We start from the raw sequence: 20,693 nt of genomic DNA on the forward strand, positions 1-20,693 counted from the left end.
TTTCCAAGCCTAGAAAAGGCAGTTCGGAAAACCATCAAAGAGCAAACGAAGCTTCCACTAACAAATGTCCGGCAGCCATGTTCGCTACGCCAGACTCATACAGAGTGCTTGATCTAATCCCTGCATCAATATCCCTATGTCTGCACTTTCTAGGGAGTTCAGGAGATGATGCTCTGCTCAGGGTTAACAGAGTGGCTTAGCTGTAGACCAACACAGTCACAGTCCTGTAGCTCCACAGCACAAGTGGCTTAGCTGTAGACCCACACTGTCACAGTCCTGTGGGCTCCACCTCGTCTGTTTGGGCGACGAGACAGTGGAAAACCGCTGGAGGGGGCTTGATGGAGAACCAAGCAGATACGCCTTTTACAGCACGCCATAATGGAGCTCTTTGTGAAACCAAGAAGAATACACCCTTCATCTGAGCTGAAACTGAGGCCATCCCTATGTCTGTCACACACATACACTTTCTCTCATGCTCCCTCTCTCTACCCTATTCCCTCTTATTCTCTCTCTCTCTCTCTCTCACACACACACACACACACACACACACACGATTTGTGTCTGTCAGACTTTTTCTCCTCCTGAAGGAGAGAGCCACTCGGGTGAAGAGAACAAAAATTCAGTAGTGAAAGCAACATCGGTCAACATCGACATAGCTCACTACGGTCAGAACAGCTGTGATGTTATCCACATATCAGATGAGTCACTGCGCATGCACACACACACGCGCAAGCGCACACAACACACACACACACACACCTCTAGTCTTCATTTTCTCACTCACTCCCACAACACTCCCCCCACCCCCCCCCCCCCCTTTGGCTCCTGTTCCAATGTTATATGACCTAAACTCCAAAGTGAGGACGGAGGCCAAAGTACAAGGCCATAACATCAGGCAACTGTCACAGTGGAGCCGCTCGCCCACCTACTAGCGAAGACCCACCTCCTAAAACCCAACCCATGTGACTCCTCATCATCCAATGGGAGCGCTGGCAACCAGCTGTTTGCTATGGCCGCGCGCCTGAGTGACATACAGGCCGGCCCTCGCAGCGGGGGTTATCCATCAAACCCAGGGGCATGTGGGCACGCTGAACTTCTCAGCTACAGTGAGGCAACTCCCCCAGCATCACATCACGTACTCTGGTCTCCACTGCTCTGGCTGAAATAAGAGTCACATTGTTTTTAAACCCTGCCTCTCCACAGTGGCTATGCTGGGTGCTCTCTCCCTCTTTCTCAGTCTCTCCCTCACTCTCCTTCTCTCCCTTTCTCTCTCCTCCTCCCCCCCAGCTCTCTCGCTCTCCTTCCCTCCACATAGGCCCTTCCCCGAGGACATGCTTCTACAAGGGAGCAATTCATCTAGAATAAGGGGGGGGGGGGGGGGGGGGGGGGGGGGTGGAGGATCTGGAACTTCAGAGAAAATTCAGAGAGTCAGAGTGTTAAAGGAGTGTGCTGATTTATTTTTTTACATGTTAACGTGCCATGCTGCTAGCTGCAACTGTCCTGGGATGGTTTTGTGGGGTTTCACCGCTACCCTCCAAGATCAGCGAGCCATTTTCAGCACAATGTGCTGACTTTGAGGGAAGATTTGCATCTGCATCTAGTGCACAGGGTTTGTTGCAATATTTTATGCCACAGTGATAAAAGCAGTTGCCAAGCATTCACTGTGACTTTTCCCCAAGGAGTACAAGCCTGCCGTGGAACAGACACTCCCAGACAGAACTCAATAAAGAGACGGACAGTTTATATCGTACAAGAGGCCACGAGGTGGACAAAGCCAAAGCAGAACCAGTGGATCGTGCTGTTTAACCTGGAGCTCCTCGCATTCCCTTCAAGTGCTTTTAATTAGCTGTTAACTACATCCAAAAGGACTGATGGCAGCTCTGTTGAATATGTGAAACAATTGATACCAACATGAAAGAATGAACGCGAGAGGACGCTGAATGAAGAACATCAAGACCTCCGTCAGGCAGCGTCACGGCAGTTGTGGGGTGGGGGGGGTCGCGACAAACCAGTCCCCTTTGTAATCCTGTGGCACTCTGCGGAGGCGTCGGGGCAGTAGCATTTCGCCTGTGGGACTGTAAAGGCTTCATTTGCATCTGTATGGTCTCCCTCCATGTTTGCCAACAGGGTGATAAAGAGAGAGCCATCAGACGTTAGCCAGTACCAGCCTGGGTACAGATTGATGGGTGGGTTACAGCTCTCTACATGGTAAAGGTCTTGACAGGATGCAAATGGGACACAGGACACAGGAAAGGGGACACCCACAACATTTCGAGTGTGGGACCAGAGTGAATATCACAAGGGTGACTTAGCAGTCACAGAATTCGAAGGATGCAAAAAATAAAATTAAAATAAAAAAATTCAGGGCTCCTGTGTCAATTATGGCAGTGCGAAACGTGTGCTGTCACTGGGTGGGTGCGACTGGCCCTGTCCACTGGTTAATCAACAGCTTGATTTACTGCCACAGCATAATCTGAGCTTCACCCAGAACACTGGCCATCTTGAGCATTCTGCACTTCACAATTATACAGTTTTTTGGGGGGTTGCAAAACCACTTATTTCTCTGGTTGTTTTAGCAGTTGTTTTAATGTGGTACGGTGCTTATCGTAATTATGAAAACCTGAAACAACATCAAGTGTCCATCTATTTCCTGTTCAGCGGAAGTCGGAAAGACTACTCAGTCTTTTTAGCGAGGTCTTGGACACGACCCCCCCCCCCAAAAAAACACGCATGCATGTTCCAACCTTAATTAGACACTGCTTTAAATCTGTTTTCAAAACGAAACATATAAAGCCTGTCAGATGATTTATACACCGGCACCACGACGGGTATTGGAGGGGGGGCGGGCAGTGGGCACTCTGGCTGTGGGGCATCACAGCCTCGCTCACCTTCCTGAGAAGATAAGAGCAGCATTTAAACAGAAGTCATCTAGATAGAACAGAAATACACTGGAAATCGGAGAATGACCTATGTGGTCTAAATCCGTGGTCCTGCTGGCAAAAATGTTAATTACTTTAAATGCTTATGCTCAAGAGAGTCTAAAACCGGAAAGTGGGGCTTAAAATAAGGAAGAAGCCTGGATGTGACTTGCGTGTTACAAGCCAGATATTTAGACCAGTGCCCTGCTCCACAGAGGCAGCGGTGTCAGCATCTGAGCAACCTAAAATGAGCATTACATTTTTGTTTGATTCATATTTTATAGTTGATGTATGAATCAGTTTTTGGTCTTTTGCTTCCTGCATTTTGAAGGCAATGTGGCCTTTGAAATAAACAGTTAACCCATAGATGTCCTTAGTTATATTTTAATTTCAGTAGCCTTAAATCATTCAGACGTTTTAGTAACAACGGACACCTGCTCTGCCTATTTTGGGATGGATGTGTCTGCTTGAAAGGCACAGGTTCAGTATGCAAGTCCAAAGATCATTTTCACAATTAAACAGTAATAAATAGCTCAGACACAAAATATTACAGGATATCATAATGGCCATTTAGCTGCCGACCACCAACTCCTTACTCTACGTCTAGTGATCTTTCAAGGACCCTTAACCCGGTTTGCTTTTAATGAGCCAATCAGCAGCCTGGTTATCTCATCTCATGAGCCAATCAGGAGCCTGGTTATCTCGTCTTCCTCCTGTGAGCTTTACGACCGCCTTTGCTGCATTTCCTTTGGCACTTGGTACCAAAGTTCACAAGCCTAGTGCTACTTTGGCGGGTTAATGATAACGCACCTCTGAAGGATGCAGGGCAAAGTTTGGTGAAGAAAACCTAGCTAGGTTAGCACATGCCTCCCTGGTGACTAAGACTGCGCTAAAGCGATTTTGAGAAACGGTTCTTACAGCTGCCTCCTGTAATCTACACAGCATGCATAGGCAAGTCAGACCATATCGTGTTTGTTTTCATCCATGTCGTGAAATACTATGAGTGCTGGCTGAAGAGCAGAGAAAACAACACTGCCGTTCCCTCCTCGTTGGGACGAGGGCGTAACCTCGAGGAGCAGGGGAGCGCACGAGGAGCAGGGGAGCGCACGGGGGGCAAGGCGGAGCACGGGGGGCCAGGCCGGCCCCGGCTGAACAGAAAGGTGGTGTCGAGGTGGGCTGCTCTTCTAGAGGGTGGTGTGCGAGCCAGGTATGAGCCAGGTGTTGAAGGTGGGCAGGGTGTATGTCGCTTTATTGTGTGCTGGGATCCTGATGGGAGAGGCCAGGTTTCAGGGGGGAGGAAAAGCCCAGATCACTCCCCTTTGTGTCCTTTCTCAGGGGAGCGGCAGCCAGGCCTGGCCCATTGACTCTGCCGTTCCCTCGGGAGGCCGACAATGTAGCATTAACCCAAGCCAAGCACACCAGGCGCGTCTTTTACCTTTTACCTGCCCCCACATAACCGCAGCCCAAATTTAGGTCTGAACACACACTCTAGAAATAACCCTGTCCCCACCCCCGACCTCTCCAGCAGCTCTCACTGCATCCCCATACGGTACATTTATTTTGGAAACAGTACCGAGTGTATCAGTGTCCACCATCTTTTCTAAGGCTGATGTACCAACACGGAGGGGAGGGGCTCCGAGTGTTCTGTTGGGTTGCTCGCTCTCTCACTACAGGGCATGTGTCTTTGGTCTTTTAGCAGGTGTGATATAAGGACGGGATTGTGTGCTGCACTGAGCGTGCTTCAAGTGAGGCTTGGGTGTGGCAACCAGATAACAGTCATTCCCTGCCACTGCCTTCATACTTGTGAGGTTAGGCTGACACATTTATGCAAGACATACTGAACCGGAAATCCCTGTCTCTCTTCAGCGGAGAATATGAACAAAACAGTGTAAGGAACTGTGTTGGGAGTTTTGAGTTTTTATACCCCACCCCCCCTCCTCAGTAACTAGGGTGAAACTACTTTACAAAATGTGACCAAAGGCCAATGTTGTGACACAGCATTTTCCTGCATTATTTTGGATATGTTCAAAAAACAAGAGGCACAGCATATCTGATGGTTCCTTAGATTCTTGTATCATTCAGCAAGTTGTGCAAATGCAACTAGAACTTCAGCATGGAGTAGTCTGTCCCCCAACCCCCCCTTCAACAGTTTTTCTGTGACTGCGTTCCTGGGCTCACTTGAGGGGACCACACCTTCCCCCACCTCAACTCCACCTCCTACCTCTGAGGGAACCACACCCTCCCCCACCTCCCTCCTCTGAGGGAACCACACCCTCCCCCACCTCACCCCCACCTCCAGCCTGTGCAGGAGCAGAGATGGGGGATGCTTGCAGTGAAGCCATGTGTTTATCTGTGAGGCTACAGGTGGGCGTATGGCAAACTTCTTTACAAGTCAAACGCAAAGCATGACCAAGAGCATGTGCTCCTGTCTCCGTGGAGATGAGGTGTGTCTCGTGTTTGCAGAACAAACAACGGTGCATTTTCAGCACAGTAAGTGGGGGAAGTAGGATGTGGGTGTGTGTGGTGCATTCACGGCGTGGTCCAGAAGGTAACGGACAGTGGGCTCGCCACAACACGGTTAATCCCAAAGCCCATCCTTATAATTACTGTTTTTCAAGAGCACACAGCCACAGAACAGCTAGCTCTCGATTTGCTCAAGATGATGCAGACGTGCTGCTGAACCACATCCCGGCGTAAACCCTTACCCAGCATGCAGTGCAACTCTTGTGGCATTAGGCTGGCATTAGGGAAGCTCATCCTTTAGGGTTGCGTTTACCGGCTGGACTGAGCAGCAGCGCAGCACCCGGAGGCCGACGGGTGCTGCTAGCCACCGCCGCATGTTCGATTAGCGCCCCGCCGGGAGGCCAGATTAGCACTGTTTACACAAAGGCACTCTGCAGCTCCTCTGCCCGTCTTCAAAAGTGGCAGAAGTGGAAAATCTATCGCGCCACCATGGGGCAAAGCGTGGAGTAAATACACCGCCCCACTGGGCCACACTAACTCACGCCTTCTCATGATGTGTGCCCTTGGGATTAAAGAAATTCCCATTCAAAAGCTCTGACTGCAAAAAGTCAGGAGTGAAAGACAAAAAATAAACAAATAAATAAATAAGACACAAAGGGAAGCAATATCTGTCAAAACAAGCGTCTCACTTCTACATTAGGGGCATTCAACTTTGATTGCGGTTACAGCAATCTGGTTGTAAAGAGATACAGTCAATTTAACTGTGTAACATTTGCATTCTCTGTCCTTCGCTCTGGCAGAAACTGGTTGGACGATGCTGTTGCCTGCCTTTTTTTTTTTTTCGCAGGCTCCCTCTGTCTCTATTCCTCCCTTCTTCCCTCCCTCTTTCTCCCTCCCTCCCTCTCTCAGTTCCACTGAGCAACAAGTGCTGTCTGGGAGTACCGCCCCCTCCCCTCCCCTCCCCCTCTAACCTCCAGAAGCTATCGCAAATCCTCAGCCTGCACACAACTGCCAGCTGACAAAAGTGTTTAGTCAGCAAGAAAACCTGGCAGGGAGGGAGAGCCTTGGGCTGAGAGAAGAGAGAGCAGGAGAGCCTGTGAGAGAGAGAGAGAGAGAGAGAGAGAGAGAGACAGACTGACAAACAGACAGAGAGGAGGCAGCAAAAGAGGCAGTCTTTATTGCACTCTCCATTTAGCCAACCTCTCTCTCTCTGTCTCCCTCCCATCAGTCGTCAACTGTGTTAACCCTTTCCTACCCGCCCGCCAATCACAGTTTAAGAGACACAGCAATAAAAGAAAGAAAAAAAAAAAGGAAAAGAGGTTTTTGTGTTGGTGACATATTAGTGCAGACTGCACTAGCAGATGTTGCCCGAGCTAAGCAGCTCCTGGACGACACCAGCGAGCCGCTGAGAGCCAGTCGCTTCAACGCCATTGTTCTTCCACTTCCTCCATCACTTCCCCAGGCCACCTCAGAGGAGAGTTTCACTTCCCGCTAGTCTCCTCTCCACTGCAGCCACTGGCTCACAGTTTATCCCCCCCCACCATTAACTTTTCTCTCCTCCATCTTTGTCCTCTCCCTCCCTTCCTCCCGGCTCTGCCACTGTGGCATTCTTTCACATCGGTGATAGCCGTCGAGTTAGACTTTGAACCCACGGTAAACACGTGCTTTATTTGCCGGTCGGAGCTGACGGGTGGGGTGGTGGGGGGTGGTGTTCAGGGTGAGGAAGGTGACAAAGGTAAGACACCGGAACATGGGGCCTGAAGTGAGCCTCACACGCACGTAGGCCTTAGTCAGGCTGCTCGACGGAAAGATGAGCCCATGCACTCGGAGCTGCTCATCAGTCTGGTGACTGCTCAGAAGCAGAGGATTAGCTCACTGGTGTAATGAAAGGTTCCTCAAAACAAGACACTTTATACGTCACGTCCCTGCAGCAAATTCATGTTGTAATTGCTGGGGGCGAGTGGTCTAAAAAGGGGGTCTAAAAAAGGTCAAATCTGAAAGCAAGCATCTCTAAAAGTACAGCAAAGTCCACACAGCATCAAGAAGTACTGTTAGAGTTGTTCAAGTAAGCAACTTTTTTTTTTAAGTACCGGAGGCAAAACAACATGTTCAAACAGGTAACTGGCTTTCAGCAACTTTTCACCATCACCGGTAAATATTATCCAGTATAGTCTACAAATAAAGTCTTGTAGACGTTACCACAGCCAAACACATGCTAGGCTTTTGCACCAGGATTCCATCAGTGATATATTTTGCAGTCAGTTAGATCCCACCTTCAAACACATCTAGATTGCTAACTAAATAAAAAAAAAAAAACACACAAAAAAATAAAAGTTCAACCTCGATATTGGTACCACCTGCTATGTTACCATCGATGGCGTGCAGGCCACAAGAAGCCATAGGGGGCAACCACAAATATAGCCTTTGCCATCATGTCTGCAGTCGGCACTATTCTTGTGAGGAACCCATGGCTGTCTGCCCACAAACATAACTCCATCACCTTTATTTTCCCCTTTTGCATTTTCCCATTTGCTATTGCAGCTCACATTCACACCAGTTTATACACATTCCCACTATTCTGTCCACAAGGCCTTCTGAAAGCGTTCCATGTGAAAACAACATGATCCACAAATCTGCCTCTATGGGAGCTTAGTGAGTTTGGACCTCAGGTTTCAGAACAGTGGACCAAATGTGAATTACACAATTAGCCTTTTTAGAGTTTATAAGCAGTCAATGTGGCCTGTAAAGAGTGCACATTAATCTCTTATGTACATTCCAAGAAGATGAATGAGCACCAATCAAAAGTCAACGGCCAAGCAGTGAAGCACTGCCCGGGTTCTTACTGCTCACAGGTTACATTTCAGGCTGAAGCAAGACTCAGAGAAGCAGAACAAAGCTTCAGCATGAAGACTGAACACAAGTCTGGAAAGCCAAATACCAGGTCTAATTTTGAATTATTCCCCCACTCCATCCCATGATCTCGCACTGCAGACGCCAGTCCCTGCCTCCACTCCACACCCTCAGTGAGATGGAATATAATCTTATCTAAAAAAGGCAAGATAAATATAGCTTGGGAGCCAAAGGGCCAGCTCATCAATACCCCGGGGCAAGAGAGGGCCCTCGGCATTAGGGGACAGGACCAGAGTTTCACAACTACTCTCATTACTTTTCTACATATCCTCCATTAAAAAGATAAATACATTCTGATAAACTGCCATTTGGCAACTTAGAATTTCCTATGTATAGACAAATTTAATACTTGTTTTCTTAATTCAACAAAAAAAAATAGATCAAATGTCCCATATTCACCAGAGGTGTAAACTGGAGAAAAAACAAAACAACAAAAAAGATGTATGACAAACAAGAGCAAGAGCAGTAATTTGGTTGCCTAACATGGCAATGGTTAGGTAGCCCAGGTGTCTGGGGAACAGACTTTAATGAATTAAGACCTGCTAATGCCAGGTCCCCGAGCAGTCATCCAGCCTCATGGGGCAGAGGGGTTCTTAATGTGCTTCTCTAATTCCAACGGAAACATTCCCTCCAGGGATTATACTACAATTTAGAATGGCTCTGACCAGCTTCACAAATCATGAATTACATAAGTATATCATACAATGTATCTTTTAGCAAAGCTACAGTTCAGCTTGGGATAACTAGAATAACTAGAGCTGTGTTATACAAGTTGGTGGTACTTTTTTATTGTAATATTACTTCCAAATGTTTATCATCTGTTGCATAAGCTAGTCGCTAGCCATCACTTAAAGCAATAAGACAGAGCCACACACCAGTCATAAGTCAAGATCAACAAAACAGAACACTCCAACAGTGTGATTAATCTATATGCATCATCATATTTAGGTAATGCAAAGCCATTCTTAGAGATGTGAAAAAATCTTCAAATCCCATTTATGTTCATTCCAGTCATGTCATCATTAAGAGTACATAAATTGAATTTAGGGTTGAAATCTGGCCCAGCTAAATGGTCGTTGTAGCCTTCATATTGTTCATCTCAGCAGAAACCTGTGATTTGTATATTTTGTCAACAGACATCACCCTGGAGTCGACCACATCCAGCCCGGACCTGCACACTCAAACCCTGCTCATCCAGTCATGAACTGGAGAGAAATTCAATTCTCTATCCAAGATAAACTTGGACAACAAGCGCTGCTATCTGGGCTACTTTAGAAGTATCGGAGGCCACAGGGATTACAAACAGCATGAATCAAACACACACTACTTCACATCAAGGCTAGGGGCATGGGCTTCAGCTTCGGTTTTCATGTGCCTATTGTGTCTAGTAGCAGAATTCTTCCTCCATCAGAAAACTAAACACCCTCCCAGTCCAGCCACTTGCATTTAAGCTGCATGCCCTCACACGAGCTTTGCTGCAGGGCCTCGACATGGACATGCACATCGGGCTCCTCTTGAAATGGCCCTGCACACCAATTTGTCACCCCCCCCCCCCCCCCCCCCAACAAAAAAATCCCCACTCACCTCTATCTTAGCACTGCCCTGGGCCTGGATGACCCATTGAGTAGTTCCTTTGTTACTTTCATTTGATGGGCCTGTTAAAATTAAATCTTGTGTGATGAAACCACTGGAGTTCGAACTAATGGAGCTTGATTGCTTTGTCTTCGGCCTATTATCACATGAAAACGCCCCTTTATTTTTAGCATCTCTCAAACTCCGTGTATTAACATACAGAGAATGGCGATAGCCCTCTTGAGTTGCGCAAACGCAGTGAGCCCGCACCACTCAAGGCCTGCTCTGCTCGTCTACAGTGTAGAATTTCGTAATGGAATGCGAACTGCCCATCCGGATCTGTCCTCCCCGTCTCCTCCCCAGTGGCCCAAGAGGCGACGGCGAGTCTTGGTTGACCCAAGACCCACAGAACATCCCTGTTCGGCACCATCAACAGTAACCTTTTAAACCCTGGACGTGTTATTACTGCAGCTGCCAGAATACCACACTCAGACACGACCCATCTACAAATGATCTGAGCTCGAAGTGCAAAGTGTGGCCACCGAGTCTCTCGCCACGTTCACCTTTTTTGCAAACTTTAAGAACTCGGAGTCAGCGCGAGGGGCGGAAAAGGGAGAAGAAAAATGCCTAGCAACCATTATCTAACCAGCGCGAGCCGCTCCGCCGTCTCCACGGAGACCAAAGATTCTAATTCCTGTAGTAACATTTAAACATTTAAACAAACAAATGTTTGTAAACAAAACACCGAAATATTTATACACCGGTGTAAAAGTTATCCACATTAAACGTTGCGCATCCGACATACAGCTGCACCTTAGAATTAATACGATGCTTTCGACCGTTCAGCAACTTTTTTACCCAGATTACATCAATAAACAGGCGATTGTTCCCTCAAACGTTACAAACAGTCTTCCAGACCACAAACATTATTACAACAGAAAGGAAAGACGTTGAATTTAAACATCTTATTTTCGGTGAAGATTTTGTAAACAAAAAACAAAAAACCCCGCCGTGGCACAAAGTTACAAAACTAAATAAAGCGTTTGTTTTTGCCGAGTCTAATCGTCGACAAGGTCAGAACGTACCGAGGCGACGCGCGTGCACCGACGCGGCCGCTCCGATCAAAGTGCACGCGGACAGATACGGATGCTCCGCGCGACACGGTTAGCCGCCGCTAGCTAGCAGACTTTGAACCCCCAAAGGAGCAGCTACCCATCATATAAACTCCCATGTGCTCTAAAAGTTCAACGATAGCACAAAATACAACATTGTGACCCGTAATTAGTAAACACGTCGTAGTCGGACGTGGTTGGGGTGAAGTTAAAGGTCTTCAGGAGCAAATTCCACAGGTTTGGCTCGTGCATGAGCATCAGGTCCTCCGCGAAACTAGGAAGCAAATGGGAGTCACGAAAACTCTCCTACCAAATTCTGTGTCAGATAAAACTTTTTTCACCATTACAGCAAACGTCGACTCACGTACACAAAACATCAATAAAATCAATACAACAATCGATGCATGAAAGTAATAAGCAGCGTAACTTACGTCTGACTTTGTTGGGGTTGGGCTGCTTGCGCCGAGACATGATGATGGTGAGTGAGTGGTGATGATGGGCTGAAAAAAAAAGAAGCAGCAAAGTTGTTCCGGAGAGGAATCAAAATGGCGTTTCTGCAAAGATGTGCAAAGTTCGTTAACTTTTGTATTTTCTTCCCCTCTCTTCCAAGTCCCTCCAGAGGAGGAAGATGAGTGGTGTGAGGGAGGAGAGGAAGACACTAATGTGGTTTTGCTCCCAGTGCGTGACCAAAGCTCTCTCCTCTCTCCTAACCCTGACCAGTGGGCGCATCACGTGTCGCCCTCCCAGTCTCCAAGGGGACGTGTTACTGAGGCTGGAGCCACCGAGCTCCAACCGTGGCGAGCATCTCACTCGTTTAGAAAGAAAGGAACAAAAGTCTCTCTAACAAAGAGTTGACTACACGTGTCTTCTAGCCGACCTACAATATGGCTCATCGTCATACATTTTCATTTTCACACTTTTTTTTGTTCCTGGTCAAATTAGAACTGCGGGATACGCCTATTAAAGTTCGCGTGGAAACTACCGAGCAACAGTTTGTTACAATACTTCACAGTGGCATCCAGAGCTCTGAAACAAACAAATAAAATACGATGGGGCTGCTCATTGGATTGACTTATAAAATATTCAGAATTACAAATATTTTAAACATCTATGACTTGAATCACCTTATTGCAGCGAGTGCGACGGACTGAGGCTGAATTCTCAAATGTTCATTAGCCATCGAGGCAGGATACAGACTCCTCCCGTGTCCAGGAGCTCATCAATCAGACACAAAGCAGCGACTAACATTCCTCCCTATAACTACTGTACGGGCCAGTCTCACTGCCTGAGCCTGCGGGACTCTCACACAGACATTACGCTACCAAACAGGATCTCTTCTTGGATTCACAAGATGCCTTTTTATCTGATGTGCCTGCTTGTAAAAAAAAAGAAATATATATATGAGGCGATGCATGGAAATGGTCAACAATTTTGTTTTGTAAATATTTGGTTAGAAGAATATCTTAAATTCTTAGATAAATTAGTCAATTCGTACACTGCCCTAAGTAACCTAATGTCCCTGACTCATCATTAACTCTGTTCATAGAAATGACCTGATCCAGTACTAGGGATGTGCAGTTTTCAAACTTCTGCGAGCAAACTCATAAATACACTCAGGGACTGTGGCAACCCCTGTAGACTTAAAATGTAATCTGTTTTATCTAACATAAGTATATATTTTTCATCGAATTATTTTGTCACTTCACAAATGGGTCCAGCTATACAACTCAAACAAAGCGTAAACAGAGATGCTGTAAACTACAAACAAAACTAAATAAGTGTTCCAACACCGAAATTCATGAGTAGTTAAATTCACTTTGTATCACCCCTATTTTGTAGGGGGTGGACTTCAACCAGCCTAACCTATAGCAAAACAAATGTGGACATTATATAAGATGTTATTTGCATCATTGTTGAATACCTGACATATTGACAAAAAGAACCTCTCGTTTTTAAGTTTTTAACTTTAGCTCAAGAAAGATTCAAGGGGTTTACTCTAAGGTCATAGTTAAGATTAGTCTTGTCTATGAGTCAATTAGTAACTTATTTATGCACATTATGTGTGCAGTTTTAACCACAGCCCTGTCCAAGTCTTTTAAAAACACAATGACTATATCAAATACCGCATTTTGGATGCGCAATACGCCCTGTCTGGCTTAACCTACCAGTCCTACTTTTTACACCATAAAATACTGGTCCAGTGTACCTTCGCAGTGTTTTAACCGCACCATTAATACTGATGTAAGAAGGTACAAATTAACATATAAATCGATAATTCTTAACTACTGCGTGCTACGTCTCAAATAAGTCAATTTAAAGCAAGAGAAGATGTGATGAAACCTGAATGTCCAAACGTGGGGGAAACTTGAGAGTGATGTTATTTATTGACCGTTACCAGGGCTCCTAAATGCAACCCGGTTGCTAAGGAACAACCCTTCGCAGCAACAAAAAGGTTTCCTTTATCCTCCACGGACGAGGCTGAAAGAGGCTGAAAGAGGCTCGCAGCACCTTCAGGGCACCAACTTTATAGCATCCAACTCTAGAGCAAACCTCCACCTCAGGTCCCCCCATCGCAACATATGGCCCGGACCTGTAGCTTCTCTGTGCGGAGTGGTGCTGGTAAAAGCGCCATGATGCGGCGGGACGCTCACCACGCCGTCCGAGCCCAGCTGAGACCACATTAAAGTTGTAATAAAATACATTCTTGGTTTCAGATAGATGCAAATAGCTTATCGTGTGCAGTTGTTTACGACGACAAGTAAGGCCACAGAAACAAGTATTTTATTTATTTATTTTCAGTGTTCTGTGCCACTGTAAATGTTTCCTGTTATTTATAAGAAGGAAGCAGCACTACAAGTTATTGTGAAGTGAAATGTGTAGTTTAGTAAAGTTTGAGCGAGGCAGGCTGGTGTGGTTGTTGGTGAGCACCACGTGAGTTCGGAGGTCCTTGCAGAGATAAGAGGAGAGAGGGAGTGGTGAACGAAACCGGTTTCCATTGGTGACGGATGATTTGTTTGCCTTGCAGCCTTCGTGTTGCAGCCCGGAGCAACTCCGCGAAGGTTTTAGTGGTCCTTAGTTACTGCGTACAGTCGAACTGGCCACGGTGATCGCAGCAAAGCACACACACGCACACACACACGCGCGCGCACACACACACGCGCGCATATACGCACGCACGCACACACACGCGCGCGCATACACACACGCACGCACACACACGAGCGCGCGCACACACACACACACACACACGCGCGCATACACACACACACACACACACACACACGCACGCACGCACACACACACACACACACACACACACACACACACACACACACGTTTGGATTCTTCAAGCTGTCTTGTCATTATAACGCGGTTAAGAATGTCTCGCTTGGCTCGACGAGACTTTTGCGCGGGGTTCTTGGCGACAGTTTCCTGTTCACAGTACTCCGAGGATGTTTGTAAGATCCACAAACATAAAATACAACTCAAGTATAGCTCAATTATCCATTAATGGCCAACTTGAACTGGACAAACTTCATATAGCCTGTCGTCTACAGAGGTAGTGAATGCAGGACACACCTGTTGGCGAGGCTTCCCCCCTTGTTTTGTAACCCCAGAAACCCAGAGAGCGTCAGAAAGTACAAATTATTGTCAGAGAAACCTTTTGTAAAATAAAAAGAAATGACTTAATTCACTTCCTGTCTGATTTATGTCTTTTAGTTTGTAGTACTCAGTTTTTATGTAGGCTACGTTAGGTATTGTAGGCTACCTACTACATTTTAAAATCAAGTTAAGGTATTAAAAAGCATTAAAAAAATGCATAAAGGTAAGTAGCCAGATGTCTATTGTAACATTAATACAACACAATGCCGAATGTTTCTTTCAGCTTCACAACTTCCGTAGGGGACTTTATTATCCCATTAGATTACACTGGTGGACAGAGGAGGTAGTCTCATTGTAATGAAAGGATTTGGTCTAAACACTTTACCAGCAAGACATTCCTCTTTCTCCCAGTCTCGCTTATACAGAAATTGAAAACTTACTGTCCCCAATCTGTCTTAACAGTATCTAGCCATCGGTTTGTCCTTCTTATCTGTGAATACTTTATCTTGTATAGTACAAAATGGAATTTGTAATTATTTGACCACATATGTGAAAATCCAAGGTTGATAAAACATATTTAAATTCACAAAACGTCCACAGAGTATGTTATTAGCTGTAAAGTTACAGCTAATAAACTGTGTGCGTGTGTGGTAATGTGTATGCCTGTTGCTGAGTATAACTGGCATTCTCATCAGATACAAATAAATGACAACGTGTGTGGTTTTGTGCATATGTGCTGCTGTCCATCATCTAGAAAGCTCTACCAAAAAAGGGAAGAAGAAACAGCATCACATATTCACCCAGTGAAATTGGCAGGCTCCATAACTATTATACTGAAATACCACGGTAGGCCCATAAAAATGGCATTGATGGAATCATTTGGTCCTGTAATTCCAGAAAGATGGACTCCGCGATGGACTCCGTTCAAAACCAAGTCTATTGCAGGTTGTACAGCATTTTGCAAGTTTCACTGTAGGGTGGTGGTTAGCCGAATTTGAAAGCAAAGTTTGACAAATGCTGGAAAAGACGATTAAAATAAATTGCACTTTATTATAATTTTTGTCTGTGACTGATGGGTGGGATGTGTGTGTATATGTCGGCGAGCACATGGATGAAAAATGACCAATGGATAATGGCGCCATCTGGTGGAAACGATAAACATCGTATAACTAATGTATACTTTTACAAACTTGTATGATACTTGAACAAACGTAAACTTTAAAAAATGTGTCTTTTGAGGTTATTTAACATAACAGACATTTCATACAGTATTAGTACAAAACTTTATCAAGTAGAATTGAAAACAATGTTCATTGCTCTGAATTTGTTATACAATCTTCTTTTAATTCTGAATTGAATTACAGTCAAAATATAACTAGAAATGCTAGAAATGACGATAAGTTATTAATTGAAATTCAATCAATAATACATTCTGAAATACATCACTGTATTATACATTACCTGCATTATCTGTGAAGGTCCAGGATAGCATTCACATGTAGAATATGGAAGCCATTCTGGTTTATTGCTTTAAATATTTAATTGTAGTATGTGGGGGAGGTGATGGGGGCACAAGACTCTCAAGAACAAATTACAGTGTGCTGTGCAAATTAATTTGACATAGTTTACAATAAACAAACAAAAAAATAAAACAGACCTTTACTGGGATCTTCACTTTTGGCACATGCGTTTGGAAACTTGATTATTTCTGAAAATGTCACAGATTCTATTGGGCATTATAAGAATTTGTTTTGGACTGTAGACTGTACATCAGTGTTAATGGCATGGGCCCAGAATTATAATAATTGCTGTGCCAGTAACAGAGGATCCATAAATAAATAAAATATGTAAACAAACCTTCATTTAAACAAACCTTGGTGTATAAATGAATATTATTGTTGTTGTCACCTACCCCCTTTCTTGCTGCCACAGAAAGTAAAAGAAGGAAAAGCTGACAAGCAGAGGGTCTTGTCATGATGGTCTATGGAGGTCCACCGATGTGTAAAGCTCATCAATGGACCGCTCTGTGAAGTCCACGTGGCCACCAGAACCACATTGTTTCTCTTTCCCCATGCTTCTTCATAAAGAATGTCTGAATTATAGGTAAAGGAACTAATTCAGGAAAAGGGACACTGTCAGTACAGTTGCCTTTGTCCATATGTAAGTACAAGGTCTAAGCGTGAGACCTATATCTTGGAGAGGGTCTGCTAAAACAAAATCAAAACAATGACATACACATGAGACGTGAATTTCAAAACTTCACTGGTAATAGTGGTAACAGTCCTGTACCACTTACAGCTGATTCAAGTGTGGGAATATTGTCATTCTGTGCTCTTTAAAGGGGCACGCAGATTTGTATAAACCTATTCAGGTAATGTAGGTAGTCACCATCAGTGACCACAGTGATACAATGATTTAAACAGTTCTTTATTACATTTAGTTTGAGGGTTTATTTTGAACACACAGCTACCAGAGAAATGGAGCAACATATCGGTCATAAACTCTTTCATTGAATGTGAGGTTCTTTAATAAAACGTCTGCACTATGGTCTTTCTTGGATATGAGCCATGATAAGATATTGTGGTTCTGGCCAAGCCCATGTGTATAAAGCATGACAGGGATTTTAAAGACATAATTTTACTAAAATACTAATATTGTGGTGTATGAAAAGTGCCTAAAGTAGTGTACACTTACATGTGAGACAGCTTCTCCAGTGTGAGTAGTGAAGATGCTTTATGATGGTATACATATACTGGTATACTTGGTATACATGATGGTATACATATACTGGTATACTTGGTATACATGATGGTATACATATACTGGTATACTTGGTGTACATGATGGTATACATATACTGGTATACTTGGTATACATGATGGTATACATATACTGGTATACTTGGTATACATGATGGTATACATATACTGGTATACTTGGTATACATGATGGTATACATATACTGTCTACTGAAACCAATTGTACATTTTTAGGAGGTACGAAAAGTCCACTGTTGTCTGTTGTGGAAATGTGTTAACCTAAAAAATACAACTTGTAAATATTTCAAATTTGGATCAAGGAATGAATTTGAAAAATTCCTCCTGTTTCCACTTTTTGAAGGCACGTTTTTTTGAACTATCAATAAATCAGATAATTCCTAAGGAGCTTTTTAAAAACATACTCTTAACATACAGCTCCATATGTATACATCACATCTTACCACAGCTCTGGTATGTCATCTTGAGGTTGTCTGAGGAGCACACAGTGTGGGTGGGCCAGCACAGCCCTGCGAGACCCCTGAGTGCAGGAGTGCCAAGCCCCGGACCACTGCCACGCCACAAAACACTTTAATATTAATATTATTATTAAGCCCTTTGTAGATGTTTCAGTGCCAGGTTCTCCTAGACTTCTGTTAACTGGGAACTGGAAATGGTACAAACTGAACAAGAACACAAAACTTCCCATTCTGGGTCAACTTCTGTGATGCATGGGCATATTTCACTTCCTTCTACACACTAAATGGTTCACTGACCGGTCACAATGACCCGTCACTATGAACGCTTTTTTGCTCCTTGTAAGGGAGTATACAGGATTTCTTTAAAATAGCACAACACTGGACATCCAAAATTGTGCAATATAATTTAAAATAAGTTAAGTCAGAATGATCAACAATAGCTGAAAAATGATGATGATGATGATGATTATGATGACAGCAACATGGAGTGGGTCCACATATATGTTTTACAAATGCAATTCCATGATGCCACAGGTAATGAGACGCATCCATATCTCTGTCTGAATCAATGACATTTTTATGTATGTGTTTATTAGCCTGACATAAGTTTATAAGGAGTAATTTAACAAAATTAGTTTTCAGTTTCAGGTGTTTCTTGCACACCATCTGAGTGGTCCTTCATACTGATCACTTAGCACTACCATAAGCTTTCTCTAAGCCTTCCCTTAATCCATCCGGGTAACCACAAACATAGCGTGAAACTGCTTCAGTCTGTTCTATTTCTCACTGCAACAGTCCCTTTACTCTAGTTAAGATGTAGCATTGCACCAGGTCGTCAGTAGCACTAAATGACGGTAGCACTCTAAAATAGAGTAACATACTCTCAACGAACACTTCATAACCTCAACCCTTTTAATTTATCCCTTAATTTATATTAGTAAAATTCTGAACAAGCAACTAGTGTTGCAACTTGTCTTATAGCCATAGAATGCTGACAAACAGACCACAAGGTGGTGCTGTTGGACACTAGGATACGTTATGCATTTAGAAACATATTTCAGCTAAATGACAATCATCCTTCAGCAACTTCAGCATTGTTCTTCCAGACACCGACCGCTAGACTCATTGAAAAGCCTCTGGTGAATGAATACTGAATTAGCAATTACATCCTAAAATATAACTACTATGTAACTTACTGACTTTACAAAGAGATACAGAGTGCTCTTTATAAAGCATAAATCACATACAATACGTTATTATTAAAAATCACATTTGAAACCAAAGCAGCTTATATCCATAAACTCTACCACCACACCACCACCATCAAGCACCACATTCTGTATACTGCAAATAAATGAACATCTAAAACTGGAGGGTTCTGCAAGCCAACCCGTAAAAATAGGTTTTCTGGTTTTGTAGGATATTCCATAACTGAAGAGCTGCAACTGTTTCCATTCAGTTTCAGCCAAACCCCATGGAACAGCTATGAGCAGCTGGTTAGTAGAGCCCATAGACCAGGAAGAGGAGTAAGGATGGAGTAACTGTGTAACGTAAGAAGGACCAGCAGCATTTAGGGCCTCAAAACATAAAAGAACCATGAACTGAATCTCATAATGAACAGGCAGCCAATGGAGGAAAGCTTAAATCAGAGTAATATAATCCTTTTTCATTGTGCCTGTGAGCAATCTTACCACTGCGCTCTGTACCTAGTGTACTGTAAAATAACTGTTCCCATGAAATATGTTTGAATGCACAAATTAAGCACCAATTAAAAGGTGCTAATAACATGCAGTATTCCCTCTGGTGGCCCAAATATGAAACCACGAGCACAGACACACAGCTGCATCTTGGGTTGTTTCCCATGCTCTAAAATAGATATTTCTCGGAACTATTAGTGTTCATGAAGCTGCTTTGCTGTAATCATGACCACAGAACTGTGACCACCAAAATGTGCATACATTTTCTTTGAGTTGATCTGTACACACTGCTCATGGTATCGATTTTTGTTAATATCATCAATATCATCTTCCTTACATTCTGTCAAAGGTAAATAATTAAATTCATGTGTATAAAGCATGTGTATAGGAACACATGTAGGCACGCACATACTCATACACATACTGACCTTATTCATTATTGATGTTTAGGATTTTCCAGTAGACTGTACATCAGACAGACTGGCACCTACTTTGAACTGTGAAGACATGGTCACATCAATGTCAAAACATAGCAACTCTTTCTTAATAGATCATTCTAAATGATCAAGTTTGCCATCTAAATGCTATTTGTGCATTTGGCACACATTACAATTATGATTCAATTAAATTCTGTCCGTTTGAAATGTCAATTCAATATTAAATTCAATACTTCCGAGAAATTAAACAGAACTAGGGAGTGTATGATGCAATATACTGGATAATCCATATGTGAATCTTTTTATAGATGGTGTTTCCACACACCATATGCAAATATGCCAGTAATGGCATATCTGAGCATGAATATAAAGATGAAATATTGTCTTCCATAAACCAGGATTCATTTAGTATATTATTCCTGACCCTTCAGTCAGCAGCATGATGTTGTTTTGTTTCTTATAAGCAGTCACAGTTATTTTACTGATCTTCATGTTCTGATAACAGATGTTACAGTGACCTGGTGAACTGTTTGATGACAAAAAATAGGTGAGAGAAAAGAAAGATAGAGAGGTAGATAAAGAGAAAGAGATGAAATGTCAAACGTTCTACTACTCACTGAAAAGGGAACTGATGGCTTCATAAATAAAACTAAAATTTATTTTAAAATTAATCATTTTACTATTGTAATACCAGCAAGAGCAACAACAGTCATGGGCCTTTAGCAGCAGCCTCATACAGTCCTGAG

General features: G+C 43.7%; 1 protein-coding gene across 6 annotated transcripts in view; it reads right to left on the minus strand.

Moving 5' to 3' along the window:
- The window catches only part of rreb1a (ras responsive element binding protein 1a), a 46,710-nt gene extending 33,376 nt beyond the window's left edge, over window positions 1-13,334 (minus strand). Inside the window, exons 1-3 of one of the 6 annotated variants that reach the window (XM_076971127.1) lie at window positions 13,316-13,334; window positions 12,100-12,347; window positions 11,407-11,475 (exon numbers count right to left, since the gene is read on the minus strand). In XM_076971127.1, coding sequence (XP_076827242.1) covers window positions 11,407-11,446 — 40 coding nt within the window. In that variant the 5' untranslated portion in view covers window positions 11,447-11,475; window positions 12,100-12,347; window positions 13,316-13,334. Of the gene's footprint in view, window positions 1-9,875; window positions 10,015-10,948; window positions 11,292-11,406; window positions 11,476-12,099; window positions 12,348-13,315 lie in introns of those variants that run through there. The other 5 variants (XM_076971128.1, XM_076971129.1, XM_076971133.1 and 2 more) reach the window with 5 other exon arrangements.
- Window positions 13,335-20,693: the final 7,359 nt, after the last annotated feature.

Source organism: Brachyhypopomus gauderio, chromosome 13, assembly GCF_052324685.1.
Source record: "Brachyhypopomus gauderio isolate BG-103 chromosome 13, BGAUD_0.2, whole genome shotgun sequence".
NCBI lineage: Eukaryota > Metazoa > Chordata > Actinopteri > Gymnotiformes > Hypopomidae > Brachyhypopomus > Brachyhypopomus gauderio.